The sequence below is a fragment of the Chiloscyllium plagiosum genome, chromosome 3 (genome assembly GCF_004010195.1).
Source record: "Chiloscyllium plagiosum isolate BGI_BamShark_2017 chromosome 3, ASM401019v2, whole genome shotgun sequence".
NCBI classification, from domain to species: Eukaryota; Metazoa; Chordata; class Chondrichthyes; order Orectolobiformes; family Hemiscylliidae; genus Chiloscyllium; species Chiloscyllium plagiosum.
In genome coordinates this window covers 71647203-71664459 of record NC_057712.1, presented here as the reverse complement: position 1 = coordinate 71664459, position 17257 = coordinate 71647203, and the positions used below count along the sequence as shown (strand labels likewise).

At 38.8% G+C, this 17257-nt stretch overlaps 1 protein-coding gene across 5 annotated transcripts in view; it reads right to left on the bottom strand.

The window, feature by feature from the left end:
* tbc1d32 (TBC1 domain family, member 32) overlaps nt 1–17257 on the bottom strand; it is a 251277-nt gene that overhangs the window by 170552 nt on the left and 63468 nt on the right. For all 5 annotated transcript variants that reach the window (XM_043684318.1, XM_043684307.1, XM_043684303.1 and 2 more), the window contains exons 8-11: nt 8287–8390; nt 8119–8180; nt 7632–7782; nt 2335–2394 (exon numbers count right to left, since the gene is read on the bottom strand). In XM_043684318.1, the coding sequence (XP_043540253.1) occupies nt 2335–2394; nt 7632–7782; nt 8119–8180; nt 8287–8390 (377 nt within the window). The remainder of the gene's footprint in view (nt 1–2334; nt 2395–7631; nt 7783–8118; nt 8181–8286; nt 8391–17257) is intronic.

Genomic DNA, 17257 nt, shown 5'->3' with positions numbered 1-17257 from the left:
CACAGAAGTAGCATTTGGCATATCCAAGAATGAGGTGTTAATCTATTGATGGTACAACACAAAACTGATGTCAACCAGATTGCATGATTTCTGCATCCTCAAATGATTCAGCACATTCATTCTGGAACCAAAGTCTTTAGCAGAGAGTATATGCATTATCTTGAGGAAAGAGATATTTCAAACCAGGTCTCCTCTCATTTTGCTTTTGTCACTTCTGCACAGCTGGATTGATATGGTCAGCTTCTAATTGTGTTGTGGCTTGTCGGATAAGGTGCTGCCACATGCTGCAGTTGTGGCAAGTTGCTCTCAAGTCTAAATTTCAATGAAATGTACAGATTGTCCACAAAATACTTCATCCTCCTTCTTGAAACCAGTACCACCTTCAAATTGTAAACCAAATCTGCTTTGGAAACTGAGTAACTGGCATGTGAATATGATATCATACTAGCAAAGTTGATTTACATGATCACTGCTGAGATGCTTGAGGAACATAATATATGCATTCTACACAGCGTAAGCAGCAACTGAGAGACCAGCTTAAGCAATTGCACCACAATCGATCAGATCAAAGCTGTCACTACAGCTGTACATAGTGTGAGTAATTAGACAGATAATGTCAAGAGAAGACTCCAAGAACATCCCTATCTTCAAATGATGGCTGGGTCCAGAATATGCTAGAAATATTCAGAAGGCTAGCAGCATCAGGTCCTCACCAGCCTTCAGTCAATTTAATTCACCCCTACAGTATTAAGAAACTGATGAGAGCAGTTGATACATCAAAGACTGTGTGGGCCTGACAATATCCTGACACTTTCACTCCAGATCTAATCTTGAATCTTAAGTTGTTCCAGTCAGTTACAGTTATTAGATTCACACAGCTTAGAAATTGACCCTTTCAACCAGTCCATATCGATCATAATCCCAAACTAAACTAGGCCCACCTTCTTGGTCTTGACCCATATCCCTCCAAACCGTTCTTATTCATGTACTTATCTAAACACCTTTTAAACATTGTAACTATACCTGCATCCACTACTTCCTCTGGAAGTTAATTCTACACATGAACTATTCGCTGTGGAAAAGTTGCCCCTCTCATTTTTAAAAATCTTTCTTCTCTCACTTTAAAAATATGCACCCTAGTCTTGAAATTCCTCATCCTAGGGAAAAAACAACACCTGCCATTCACCTTATCCAGACCGCTCATGATTTTATAAACCTCTAAGGTCATCCCTCAACCTCCTATGCCCCCAATGAAAAAAGCCCCAGCATATCCAGCCTCTCCTTGTAACTCAAACCCTCCATTCCTAGCAATATCCTGGTAAATCTCTTCTGAACCCTCTCCAGCTTATTAATATTTTCCCTATAACAGGTGCAGCAGCTAACGGACTGGTGCAGAGCCAACAACCTGTCTCTGAATGTGGACAAGACGAAAGAGATGGTTGTTGAGTTCAGGACGGCATGCAGCAACCACTCTCCGCTGAACATTGAGGGCTCCCCTGTGGAGATAGCAAAGAGCACCAAATCTCTTGGTGTACACCTGGCGGAGAATCTAACCTGGACCCCCAATGCCAGCTCCATAGCCCAGCAGCAAGTTCTCTTTGTGCTCGTGTGGGTTTCCTCTGGGTGCTCCAGTTTTCTCCGACAGTCCAAAGATAGGCAAGTTAGGTGCAGTGGCTATGTTAAGTTGTCCAGTAGTGTCCAGGGATGTGCAGGCTAGTTGGGCCAGCTATGGTAAATGTGGGATTATGGAAATGGGGTGAGAGAGGGAGTGGTAGGTCTGATTGGAATGCTCTTCGGAGGGCCGGCGCAGACACAATGGGCCGAATGACCTCTTTCTGCACTGCAGGGATTCTATGATATGCCCATTCTAAGATTAATAGAAAAACCTCATCCAATTTCTCCACTTTCTGAATAATTCACTATTTAAAACATGTGCTTCCTTACTTTCACTTTCTTTTTCATTTCTATTTATTGATATTATTTCTTGCATCTTTCTTGTCCTGAGTATCATGATACTGCAGTCTTCCATTAGGTTCTATGCTCAATTTAGAGTGCAATAGTCATTGGAATGCAAGAAGAGAACGTTTATGGAGGTAAATTTTGATTTCAGTTATCATCAACTGGAAGTTCTTAGAAGAACATTCATTTTAAGCCTCCCTTAGAGCATTCCTTTAGCATAATACAACATAATTGAAAACCTTTTTTATTTGTTGCATTAAAAAAATGCTTCTGATCATTGCATAACTTCAAGAAACAAAGACGAACTAAACAACATCACCATTCAAAAATAGAACATTTTATACTTCAAATGTTCAGTAATTCTGGAACACTTACCAAAGACTTGTATTTATTTTCAAGGAGTCTAAGAACCACCGTTCTGCTGTAGTAACCATGCTATGAAAAAGAAACAAATCGTATGAATCTCCTTAAAGATCTTATAGCTGATCACAAATTACTTTGGAGATGAGAAATATGCTTTGTTGTGAATTATTTTATGTAAATACAGTATTAGGGTATTAGGATAAGCAGTAACAAAAAGTAACTTTTTATGTCAAACAACAAGGAATTATACAGTTGACTTCCACTACTCCAAGCAAACTTCTGAGCCCATGATGTTTCTTCTCATTACATATTAATAACTGGACTTTGACACTGGCTTTTATCCTAATATTAATATGATAATGCTACAGTACATTCCCAGCTTTACCTATACATGCATAATATTACACAATCTGCACATGCAATTTGGAAAATGCAAGGTGAATCATGAGGGTGGATTTACAATCTGACAAGGATTAAGTATGGATATTAGAAACATAGAATCTAGGAACTGTAATAGGCAGTTTGGACCTTTGAACCTGCTCCACCATTCAATATGATCAGTGGATGCTCTATCTCAATACCATATTCCTGCTTTCTCCCCATAACCCTTGATGTCTTTAATATCTAAACATTTTCAAATTCATCAATACTCAATGGCTTGGCTTTCACAACCTTCTATGGTCGAGAATTCCATATGATCACTACTCTTTGAATGAAGAAGGTTGCCCCTCACCTCAGTCCTACATAGCCTACCTCATATCCTGAGACTTTGACCCCAAGTTCTAGACTCCCCAACCAGGGAAAACATCCTTCCTGGATCTAGTCTGTCCTATTGTACACATTTCCCATATATCACTATATAAATAACACTTTGCCTTTTTGTTTTTCACACCAAAGTATATAACTTCAAATTTATCCACCATGCCTTGCATTAACCAAGTATTTGCTCCTGATGAAGGGCTCCGGCCCGAAACGTTGATTCTCCTACTCCTCGGATGCGGCCTGACCTACCATGCTTTTCCAGCAATACACTTTCGACTTTGATCTCCTTTACCAAGTATTTGCCCATTCAATGTGAGTAAAATCGCCTTGAAGCCTTCTTGAATCCTCCTCACAACTCTCAAATCACGCCCAGTGAATAGTCAGCAAACACAGAAATGTTGCATTTTGTTCCCTCATCCAGGTCATTTACAGATGACATGATTGGCAGGGACCCCATTAATCACTATTGGCAATCATATCATACTATCATCAACAATGCCTTCAGTTCTGCTACTGGGTCAGGGGATGTTTGAAAAGGCAAATGGATGGGATGCTTGGATTTTCATATGCTCCTTCTCCTGTTTGCTTGGCCTCCACCTTGATTTGTCAAAGTTGCTAAAATCATTTGACACCTTTGCCGATGCTTCACCTCCAGTTTGAGCAGTCTTGGGCAAAAGATTCCTAAGAATCAGTGGACATGTTGCATTGTTTTCTGGCAGGCTTTAACAATATCCTTTGAGGATTCTCTGACCCCCTAATAACCAATTGCCATGACAAAGCTTGAAGCAGAAAGCTTGTTTTGGAAGTCATGCCTCAGGCATGTAGATGGTGTGGTCTCCCCTGGACAGCCAAATGGCCATAACCAGTTTCAATGCTCAGACATTGGCCAGAGAGAGGACACTAACATTGGAGCCTTTAATATTCCCACTGGATTGACATCAACAGCTGAATACCCCATTTCATTTAAAATGGCAATGAACAGGGCCTTTGCAACCAGCAATTGAAGAACATCAGGACTTCCTTTTCAGGCCATTTTGCAGCTGAAATTTTCAGTGACTTTATATGACTTATGTGCAAATCACTATAAAATGTGTAATTTTCTATCTACATGCAAGTGTCACAACAAAACCTAAAATTTTAACCTGCACTTGACATAAAGTCCTTCCAATGTGCATCAGAGATGGGCAATACATGAGCTCCATGCTAGGTAGACACAGGTACGAGGAGGTCTGATCAATTCTGATGATGAGTCACTGGATTCAAATGTCAACTCTGCTTTCTTCCCACAGATGCTGCCAGACATGCTGAATTTCTTCAGCACTTTCTATTTTTGTTTCAGAGTTATTAGGTGAAATGAATTAAGAAATGGGTTTTGACAAATATCATAAAAGGTGCTTAAAATAGAAGACGCTGTTGTCAATAGAGCAAATTTTAAAGATCAGAACCTATCCAGCTGAAGGATCTGCCTTCAACGACAGGAGAGAATGGCAAAAAAAAAGTACTGAAAGTACTGTAGAAATGCACTTGGGAAAAATTATAGGGCTGAGGAGTAGAATATGTAAAGACATGAGATAGAGTCAGTGACAGAATTACTATGGTACAGAAGGAGGCAGTTCGGCCCATCACATCCACAATGGATATCTAAATGAGCATTATATTCTAGTGTTATTCCCCTGCCTTGACAGATAACCCAGAATATATTTCTTTCAAACAATCATCTAACATTCTTCTGTGCGTCTCAACTGAATCTGGATGCACCAAGCTTCCAGGCAGTGTGTTCTCGATTCAAATGACTGTATGTAAAAGTTTGTTCGCACATTGCATATTTTACAAATTGCCTTATACCTATCCTTTCTAGCTCCTGAACCTTTCTAGTTTTTCCCTATTTACTACCTTACTCCCTCATGATTTTGAAAAATCCTTTACCATTCTCCTCTCCACTGAGAAGTCTGAGCTTCTCCAATCGATCATCATTACTCAGTCTCAATCCTAGAACCATTCTCATAAAACCTCTTCTGAACTCTCTCCCTTCTTAAACCGTAGCACTGACAACCTCATACAATATTCCAGCTGGGGACTAACTACTACTTTATACAAGTTCAGCATAATCTCCTTGTTCTTGTACTCTACAACACAATAATAATGCCACACAATTTATTACCTGTTCACCATACCTGTATTGCCACCCTAAATCACTTGAGCATATACACAAGAAATTTTCTCCGCACCTTCTAGAGTAGCACCCTTAACTAACCTGTATCCTGATGTTCTATTAAAATGCATTGCCTCACATCTCTGCATTGAAATTCAACTTCTGTCTATCTGCACCCCACAACAAATGTAGTTTTACAATGGTTTTTAATGCATCTAAATTTGATATCATTTGCAAAACTGGACACTTCCCTTGCACTACTAAAATTTAGATAATTAAAATATCAGGAAAAGCAAGAGTCCTGAGATGAACCATTGAGGACTCCATTTCAAACTTTGTTCCAGTCTGACCAATATCCATTAATTATTACTTTCTCTCTTATTCCTCAGGCAATTCCGTATCCACATTGCTACTGTCACTTTTATTCAATTTGCATTGGACAGCAATAAGCTAATTAAGGTAAGAGTGAATAAGAATTGGGGTAACACAGAACACAATTCAGATGAAATGGAATTTATAGAGGAAGGCAGGAATTTAGCAAGGAAAGTATTGAAATAATTAAATATTAATTTGACAGAAGGACACATTAGGATTTCAGCACAAGTGATTACCAGAATAACACTTTCAACAAAAAGTCCAGATAATTTTGATCAATGTTTACTTCAGCAAGAGAGTACATCAGTACAGAGGAATTGAACATCTCATATTTCTGAGTCAAAATGCTTAAAGTATGTTTTTAAAAATCTATGATGTTACCCATAAAATCAACCAAATAACCTGAATAGGTATTCCAATATTGTAACAACTATTTTTTTTAAACCAAAACAACTCTTAAGAATTTTCAAAGGCAATTTAAAATTAAGACTTGGACCAAATAAAAACAAGACAGTTTTCTGAATATATATTTAGATTCTTGCATCATAAATTATTTTCCAGGAAAAGATATCAATTGACCTGCAAGCTCAGTAATCTAATCACAGGAACATCCTAAGCTTCTTTAACAAATTACTTACTGCATTAATTAACTGTTAGCTAGTCGCAATATTCTTCAAATTGATATTTTTTAAACATTGTCTTTCACTTAATTTACTGAATGTTTGTGCCGATACTGGTTCTCAAGTGGAATTAACTGAATTCTACATTTGAAAGCAGTCAGGTTGCAAGAAAGCACAAAGGAGTGAGTGAGAAAACAGATATTGGCTGAGAACTTCAGTTAGACATTGAAATAAAATTCAAACATCTGCTAGTCATGTGAAAATCTGAACCCTTTCCGATAGATTTATAACAACACAATGCTATAAAGCAGTATTGTTCAGAACTTGTACAAGTTTCTGGATATCAAAGTGTCCTGGGAAGCCTGTTCTTCATTTGAATCACTGTTATGTTCCATTTGTAAATGAATTTTAGCTACTGCTTCAGTTTTGAGCCCATAATTTCTATCTCCCTCTCTCACCCTCTTCATGCAGCAATACAGCCTTTCAAACTTTTTCCATTTGGTACTTTGTCACAACCAACAGATCTTGATCTCTATATCTTTTTACTCTTGTTCTATTTCTTCAGGCTTGAATTTTTCATTAAATGAAGATGAAAATAACCTGAGACTTTATGAACATCATCTAATGAGAATATTTGCCTAAACATCTCCAGCTGCCCCAGTTCTTTTCTGGTTCTCCTTAAAAACTTCTTTGAGAGAGTTCATTTATCTTTCTTTGGTTTATGTTAGGCTTGATTCTTTTTGCCTCTGTGTAATACTATTCTGAGAACACATTTTCCAATTTTTGCTAATGTTAGCTCTGTTCAGATTAACAGCAGGACTGGCTTGATTCATGATCCAATTCAGGTAGTTTTAGAATCTGCCTCTTTGACCTGCCACTGAGAATGGAAGATGATGAAAAATGGTGATTGACAGAAACCGACAAGCAGCATGGCTTAGGAGAAACTTCAGCAGACAATGACAAAAGACATACCTTCGGTCAGAGCACAGGCGATGAAATTAAGAAATAAACTACTGAGTAGTGTGAAAGAAAAATCAAGAATAAGACTCATATACAATTTAAAACATTTGTCATAGCATAGTTGCAACCATCATAAAGTAAACAGAAATAAATAATATCTGGGATTAAAATGGGTCAGAGTTCTTAAAGTGCATCCAGAGCTGGACTACAGTCCTTAGTGAAGCAGGAAACAAAAGTGACTTGAATTTTGGACAGCACTTGGACAACAGTAACCAATACTGGATTAAAATTTACATTAAAAACTATCATCCCAAGATTGAAAGACAAAATTTCATGACTCTATTCGCTGGTCAATGGTCAATCATACAGTGGAATTATTACTGCTGTTTTAAGATTCCTTGCTTGTCATCATTACATTTCTTTTATATTAATTTTTTTACCATCCACTTATTGAACCAGGAGGCTTTAGTATCCAACAATGCCAGAAAATAGACAGGTTTCAGTACACGGTGCGAGGATTCAGCTCTGAAACTCTGTTCATGAGTTACTGACAGCAATGATAGAGTGCTCTCCACTATCTCCTCCATAAACCTTGAGAAAATTGAAAATCAGAGATTTACAACTGTTATTAATGTTATAGCAAAATCTTAGCTGTAAATCACATAGCTATGCAACAGAGAAATATTCATGCTACTTTTTAAGGTGACAAGTGAAGCGATATATTTGATTTTTCCAGAATAAACTTCAGAAGCAGAGTATTTCAAGATTTCTTATTTGTCATAAATTTTGTAATGTGAATTTTTCAGATGTAAGTATCCTGCTAACCAACATGACAAACAATAAAAAGTAAATAATTAAGACTTTAGTTACAATGTAAAACAAGTCTACTATTTCCAATTCATAAAATTTCAAGATAGAAAAACATACTTCTCTGGATGGCGTATCCAAAAGGATGGAACTTCCTTCTGAAACTCATTAAGAAGGCGAAACTGTAAACAATGTTGAAGTTTTAAATTTTAAATAAGATTTACAAAAGATTGACTACAATTAAAAAGCTAGAAATATTACAAATTTATTAACAATCATTAAATTCACCTTTTTAAGTAACCGCACAACATCTGGGTTTGTTATATCCATGCCAGCAGAAAGAGTGGGAACTGAACTTTGCTGTGATGTAAAGCAAGACTCCAAATGCATAGCTACAAGAAAACAAATGCATGTTAGAAGAACAACATTTCATTAGGATGGAGCAGACTGCCAAATTTAAAATGTACAAGAGAATACATTTTGTCACAAATTCCAGACTTTAGCTAAATTAGGAATGTTTAACTAAAAGACAAAGTTCGGCAAGACTAAGAGGAATCACTGAAGCAGAAAATGAGGGGTTTATTAGATAGTGAAATTTCACATCACAGAATGGATATCTCAGAGGAAGAGACCATTCAGACACTGTTCCTCCCCTGTTCTCCTACATAGTTCTCCTTTTTGATGATTACAACATTCCCACTAAAATGCCTTGATTGAACCTCCCCCCATCACATCTCAGGCAATGTATCCTAGATCCCAGCCACTCACTGCAGGAAAGAAGCTTTCCTTGGTGTCTCTGCTGCTTCTTTTGTACATCACCTTAAGTCTATATCCTCTTTTCCTCAACCCTTATAGTTCTTCCCTATTGACACTATCCAGACCCCACATGATTTTGTGCACCTCTAACAAATCTCTCAACCTGGAGATATATAGATGGGATTATGTTGAAAAAGAGGGAAAATTCAATTCTAAAAGACAAAGGCTTGTTGGGCTGAATGATCTTTTAATATAGTTGAAATGTCTGTACATGTTGGTGGGATTTAAAGTTTAAGTTAGTCAATGGGGTATCAATCATGTGAGCTGCTGTGTCTCAGAATGCTCTAATCAAGTGCAGAATATTCCATCACACTCCTGACTTGTGCCTTGTGGTGGGTGGACAGATTTCGGAGATTCAGGAGGTAGTTATTTCCTCAGAAATTTAAGCTTGTGATGACAGGAACAAATCATGGGTGCTTCAACCGGGGCACAAAAATGAGGGAGGGCACAGGGGGAGTAGCTGGGACAGAAACACTCACAAGAGGTGTGCAAGGCGGAGGCCATACAAAAGAAAGAGAACATGTATAAGGGAGCACACGAAAAGATGCACGAGAGATTAGATTAGATTAGATTCCCTATAGTGTGGAAACAGGCCCTACGGCCCAACCAGTCCACACCGACTCTCCGAAGAGTAACCCACCCAGACCCATTTCCCTCTGACTTATGCACCTATCGCTACAGGCAATTTAGCATGGCCAATTCACCTCACCTGCACATCTTTGGACTGTGGGAGGAAACCGGAGCACCCAGAGGAAACCCACGCAGACACGGGGAGAATGTGCAAACTCCACACAGACAGTCGCCCAAAGCTGGAATCGAACCTGGGACCCTGGTACTGTGAGGCAGCAGTGCTAACCACTGAACCACCATGCGCATGACAGCATGCATGAGCAAGAGAGCATGTGAGTATGTCAGTAGCATGTGCAGAAATAGGATATATATTTATAATAAACTAACAAAATGATCTTAATCTATGGACTCCAACTTAGACAACATTTCATCTTTGATATTTGTGTTACATCTTTCTAAATAGCCAGAAAAGAACATCAACCACTTGAGAAGGTCAGGAGCTTTATTTTATTCATTTCATTGATTTTTCAGGAATGTGGGCATTTTTGGCTGGCCAGCATTTATTACCCATCCCTACTTGCCCTTGAGAAGGTGCTGGTGTGCTGCCTTCTTGAACTGTTGCAGTCTAGCCGTAACAGTTCAAGAAAGTTGACCCACAATGCTATTTGGGAGAGAATTCCAGGATTTTGACAAAGCGATAGTGAAGCAATGGCCAGATATTTCCAAGTCAAGATGGTGTGTGGCTTGGAGGGAAACTCAAAGGTGGTGATGCTCCCATAAATCTGCTACTCTTGTCCTTCCAGCTGGAAGTGGTCTTGGGTTTGGAAGGTACTGCCTGAGGATTTTTGGTGAACTTCTGCAGTGCATCTTGTAGATTAGTACACACTGCTGTGATTATGCATCTGTGGTCGAGGGAGTGGATGCAGTGTCAAACAAGCAGGCTGCTTTGCCCTGGATGGTGTCAAGCTTCTTGACCTGTTGTTGAGGCTGCACTCATCCAGGCAAGTGGGAAGTACTCCATCACACTCCTGACTTGTGCCTTGTAGATAGTGGACAGGCTCTTGGAAGTCAGGTGGTTAGTTACTTGCCACAGTATTCCTAGCCTCTGACCTGCTTTTGTAGCCACTGTGTTTATGTGGTAGTCCAGTTAAGTTTTTGATCAGTGATAACTCCCAGCATGTTATGATGTGGAGGAGCCAGTGTTGGACAGGGGGGGACAAAGTTTAAAATCACAACACCAGGTTATAGTCTAACAAATTTCTTTGGAAGCACTAACTTCTGGAGCGCTGCTCCTTCATCAGGTAGTTGTGAAGCAGAACCATAAGACACAGAATTTATAGCAAAGGATTACAATGTCATGCAACTAAAATTATTTCATTTCAATTGCATGAGATTGTCATCCTTTGCTATAAATTATGTATCTTATGACCTTGCTTCACAACTACCTGATGAAGGAGCAGCGCTCCGGAAGTTAGTGCTTTCAAATAAACCTTCCGGTGTTGTGTGATTTTTAACTTTGTCCCAGGATGTTGATTGTGGGGAATTCAGTGATGGCAATACCATTGAATATCAAGGGCTATTGTTGGGACATAGCCAGGCATTTGTATGGCACAAATGTTACTTGCTGCTTGTCAGCCCAAGCCTGGATATTGTCTAGATCTTGATTAAAAATAATGAATGAATATACAGACAGATATCAATATGTACAAGTCGTTTGTAATGGCTACAAAAACTTTCAAAACAGGATACTGAAAAATGAAAGGAAACCTGTTAGTCCACAACACCATTATTTACATTTAGAATAATGTGCGATGTAAAATGTCAAAATGGAATTTAGCAAGTTACTTTCAATAAACTTGGATATATACACACACAAGTGTAAGGAATGAAAATACAAGAAATATCTTAATTGTCTAGTAAAAGTACTCCAAGGCTCTTAAAGTTGTGGAAAATAGGTGCTATTTCACCCTTCAAGCCTGCTCCACCCTTCATTATGACCATGACCGATTCAGTAACCTATTCCCACATTACCCCCGTAGTGTTTGATCCTTTAGCACAAGTCAGATAACCAATTCCATCTTTAAATCATACAATGCTTTCAGCCTTGACTGCTCTCTGTGACAGAAAATTCCACAAGTTCACCACTCTGGGTGAAGAAATTTCTCCTTATCCCAATCCTAAATGGTTACTCCATATCCTTAGATTGTGACCCATTGTTGCGGAATCTAACACAGGAAACACCCCTCTTGCATCAACTCTACGCTTAACTCTATGCTTATCTCTATGCTCAACTATCCTTATGAACTCCAACAAATAAAGTCCTAACCAATACAATCTCTCCACATGTCAATCCTCCCATCCCAAGAATCAGTCTGGTAAACTTTTACTGCACTCCCTCTATAGCAAGAATATCTTTCTCAGGTAAGAAAGAAAAAAAAGTATACATGTTTCAAGTATGTTCTCACCAAGGCAACAAATGAAATAGAATGAGAATAGTAGTAGGAAAAATGTTAGTCTTTTATAATAATCCCTATAAGACCATAAAACCATAAGAAATAGAATCAGGAGTAGGCTGTTTGCCTCGTTAAGTCTGTGCCGCCTTTCTATAGGATATACTGATCTTACATTCCTCATAATTACTCTCCTGCAATTTCTCCATAACCGTCGATTCACCGACTGAAAAAAAAGACTATATCTCAGCCTTAAATACACACAAATACTCTTTCCCCACAGGTGTCTGTAGCAAAGAGTTTCAAACACACTCAACCTTCTAAAAGAAGAAATTCCTCCTTATCTCAGTCTTAAACCCCTTTATTCTGAGACAATGCCCTCTGGTCCTAGACTCTCCCATGAGGGGGATCATCCGCTCAGCATTTACCCTGTCAAGTCCTTTAAGAATCCTACACGTTTCAATCAGATCACCTTTTCTAATCAGATCACCATCATTCTAAACTCTCGTGAGCAGAATCTCAACTTGTTGAGCATTTGCTCATAAGACAATCCCTCCATACCGGAATCATCCTAGTGAACCTTTTCTGAGCTGCCTAGATCTTTCCTTAAATAACAGGACAAAAACTGATCACAGTACTCCAGATGTGGTCTCAACAGCACTTTGTACCATTACAGTAAGAGTTCCCTACTTTTATACTTTTGCCCCTTTGAAGTAAGAGCCAACATTCCATTAACCAGCCTGATTACCAGCTCCACTGTGTCCTAGCTTTCGGTGTTTTGTGTCCAAGTACTTGCAAGTCACTTTGTGTTGCAGCTTTCTGCAGATTTTCTCCATTTGATATTCTGCTCTTTTGTTATTCCTTCCAAAATGAACAATTTCACATCCAATCCTGAAGGTTTTCAAACAAATTACCTCATACTTGAGGGTACTAGTGAGGAAAAACTGCATTTTCACTGCTTGAGAAATTTTCAAAAAAGAACTGCTACTTTTTAAAATGTGAAAGAAATTACAGTTCAAAAATAAATAGTTGGCTTTAAGTGCTGCAGACAGTCTAAGAATGTGATAGGATCCCATGGAAGGAAAGTTCCTTCTCCCTTCAATAAGTATTAATTGCGTAAAAAGTTTCCAACCAGTTTTTGACAGTTTTGCATTTGTTTGCTGACGGAATATGATCTTGTCAACAAAACGCTGAACTAAATCATTTCCATTTTGAATCAAATAGTGAATGAGACAAATAGCCAGATATTTTTTCATGGCATTGTTCAAGGAAGAAAAAATTAGCTACAACCTCACCGTCACAGAATCTTTTAATTCCACCTGAGCAAACAGGCAGGACCTCAGTTCAAAGCAGCATTAAAAGGCCAATACCTCGGAAATATACAGCAGTTACTCAGATCTCAATTATCTCCTCAAAGATGCCTGCTGATGTTACTATTGAACAAGTCAAATCACAGAACGAAATCTAGCTTGACAGATCACAATTCGTTCCTTGTCAGTAATTCAACATGGCAGTCTTTCACACCAGATTTTAGACTTGGGTTAATAGCAATAAAACAAAATTTTATTGATAAAACAATCCAGCTATACGCATACAATGCAGTTTAAAAGATTTCAAGTACTCAGTAAAGCAAAATTCCCCTACTAAAATCCAGAGAAACTTTCTTCTTCTTTCAACCTTGTAGGTTGACTTAACTGTTACTTTTCAGTTTCATTCAAATATGTGGCAAAGCCTCTTTTAGACTAAAAAGAAGAGTCCTTACACTGACATAGTGCAAATTTCTAACTAAACAATCCTGGACTGGAAGTTTTCACAAACTGAAACCTTACACTCAGCAAACGTATTCCCTTAATGGTCTGAACAAATGTCTTCTTCTAGGAGAAGGTATTTGTGCATCCAACTTCAATCAGGCCTCTTTTGAAATTAATTCAAAACTATTAACTAAGTTTTTTTGTAAAAAAAAAGACATCCTCACTTCGGCTAGGCTAATGTTTCTCTTTTGTCATAAACTTCGTAATATAAATCAAACGTCCATTAACATTACAGGAGGCTTTCAGTTATCTGTTCTTTTAACACATGCTAGATTAAAATCATGGTTCTGAAAATATCAACCAAGATAATTATTAAACTTATTCTTATTATTAAATATAAAAAAAACTACCTTCATCTGCCACTAGTTTAACATCCAAACTCTCTAAAAAATAAGACAAAAAACTATGTACACCTTTTATCACACTATAGATTGTAATTTAAGCTTTCAGCAATTTGACCCTAAAACAACTGAGTTGCCAATGGAGATCAACTGGAACTTACAAACTTATATACTTGAAAACTTCTACTTGCCATATTTTTTCATATTTATGTCAAATGTCATCACCGTTCCAGCTATCTGCTTTCCTATCAATTCCATATTAATGTGATCTTCAGCAATTGCTCATTGTCTACTAGGTTAGATTACTTAGTGTGGAAACATGCCCTTCGGCCCAACAAGTCCACACCGATCCATCGAAGCGCAACCCACACAGACCCATTTCCCTACACTTACCCTTTCACATAACACTACGGGCAATTTAGCCTGGCCAATTCACCTAACCTGCACATTTTTGATTCTCTGGCCTTTTCTCCTGAGTGTCAGGAATCACCATGTGAACAGTATACTCAATTAGTACTTTCACCAAACTAAGAACAGCTAACATACATTAAATGCAAAGCTGAGAACACTTTGAAAACTTCAAAAGATTAAGTGACAAAACTAATAACAGTTAATCGATGCGAGCAAAGCAAGCTAATGGAAATAATCAAAACCTGTAAATAACTCAAATGTTATAACTCAAAAGCATGTTAAAGTCAGAACGCATACAGATCATAAAATGTAAAGAGAGCTAGGTAAAGTACTGTAAAATCAAAATATTTCTCTTTTATGGAAAAAAAAACTGAGGAATAAACAAGAGTCTGGTCATCTTTTATGTAGTTACCCTCATTCAAAGGTTTGAGACTAAATACTAGAGTCATTCTATCGAGTAAACGGACAAATATCATAAACATTTTTGTTTGTACTCGTTGCAAATGAACAAAATGGAGAGCCATAATAAGTGGCTGCAAAAGAGTAAGTCGGTTCTTTTCCCTTCAAGTAAAACCATGAAGACAACTTTAACAGTACGAAGCAGGAATTTTCAAAAGTTGATTGGAAGAGGCTGTTTCTAGGTAAAGGGATGTTTAGAAAGTGGAAAATCTTCAAAAATGAAATGTGCGTTCAGACACAGTATGTTCCTGTTGGTGCAAAGGTCACGGCTGGTAGGTGTAAAGAATGTTGGATGACTAGAGGCTCTGGTCAAGAAAAAGTAGGCGACATATATCAGGTATAGACAACTGGGATTGAGTAAATCCCTAGAGGTGTATAAGGTCAGGAGCAGTATACTTAAAAAGAAAATCAGCAGGGCAAAAAAAGGAACATGAGATAGCTTTGGCAAATCAGGTTAAGGAGAATCCAAAGAGATTCTACAAATACATTAAGGGCAAAAAGTAACTGGGGAGAGAATAGGAGTTCTTAAAGATCAGCGTGGCAGTCTGTGGAAACCACAGGAGATGGTTGAGATACTAAACAAATATTTCCTGTCAGTATTTCTATGGAGAAGGACATGGAAGCTAGGGAACTTGGGGAAATAAATAGTGATGTCTTGAAAAGTGCCCATATTACAAAAGAGATGGTGCTGGATGTCTTAAAGCACAAAGATAGATAAATCCCTGGGACCTGATCAGGTGTATCCAGAACTTTGTGGGCAAGTATGGAAGAGATTGCTGGGCCCCTTGCTGAGATATTTGTATTATTGACAGTTACAGGTAAGGTTCTACAAAACTGCTCAGTTGCACGCATGACACTGTGATCTTTTGCTATAAATTCTGTCTTATGATCCTACTCCACAGCTACCTGATGAAGGAGCAGCACTTCCAAATAAACCTGTTGGTCTATAACTTGGTGTTATGTGATGTTTTAAACTTTGTCCACCCCAGTCCATTACCGGCACCTCCACATTTCGAAGATAGGAGATGGAGGATTGTGGTACAGCGCTGTTTTTCGGACTGGAGGCCTTTGACTGGAATTGTGTCATACAGATCAGCGCTTGGTCCACTGTTTTTCATCATATATATAAAAATGATTTGACACCAAAATTTAGTGGTTTGGTGGACAGTGAAGTTTATCGCAGAGTACAATGGGACCTTGATCAAATGGGCAATGGGCTGAGGAATGGTAGATGGAGTTTAATTTAGATAAATGTGGGGTGTTGTATTTTGCTAAGGACTTATACAGTTAATGGTAGGGGCCCCAGGAAACGTTGTTAAACAAAGAGACCTAGTGGTGTAGGTACATAGTTCCTTGAAAGTGAAGTCGCAGGTAGACAGGATGGTGAAGAAAGTGCTTGGCACATTTTAGTGGTCAGTGCATTGATTGTAGGATTTGGAACATCATGTTGAAGCAGTACAGGACATTGGTGAGGCTACTTTTAGAATACTGCGTTCAATTCTGGTCTCGATGCTGTAGGAATGGATGCTGTTAAATGTAACGGGTTCAGAAAAGACTTACAACGATGGTGCGGGGATTGGAGGGTTTGAGGACAGAGCCTGAATAGGCTGGGGTTTTTTACCCCCCTACAAGGTTGTAGGCTGAGGGATGTATTTAGAGGTTTATAAAATCATGAGGGGCACGGATATGGTGAACAGCCAAGGTCTTTTTTCCAGGGTAAGGGAGTCCAGAACAAGAGGACATAGTCTTTCCCCGTTCCCCTTAAACCTAACAAAGGACCTGAGGGGTAAACTTTTCACGCAGAGGATGGGGTGTGCATGGAATGAGCTGCGAGAGGAAGTGATAGAGGTGAGTACAATTGCAACATTTAAAAAGGCATTGGGATGGGTACATGAATAAGAAGGGTTTAGAGGGATATGGGCCAAATGCTGGCATTTGGGACTAGCTCAAATTAGAATATCTGGTCGGTGTGGACAATTTGGACTGTTGAGTCATTTCCATGCTATATAACTGGATGAAAAATGTGTTGCTGGAAAAGCACAGCAGGTCAGACAGCATCCAAGGAGCAGGAGAATCAACATTTCGGGCATAAGCCCTTCTTCAGCAATGAGGAGGGTGTCCCAAGCAGGCTAAGATAAAAGGTAGGGAGGAGGGACTTGAAGGAGGGGCGTTGGGAATGCGATAGGTGGAAGGAGGTTAAGGTGGAAGGAGGTTAAGGTGAGGGTGATAGGACGGAGAGGGGGTGGGGGCGGAGAGGTCGGGAAGAAGATTGCAGGTCAAGAAGGTGGTGCTGAGTCCGAGAGTTGGGACTGAGATAAGGTGGGGGGAGGGGAAATGAGGAAGCTGGAGAAATCTGCATTCCTCCCTTGTGGTTGGAGGGTTCCTAGGCGGAAGATGAGGC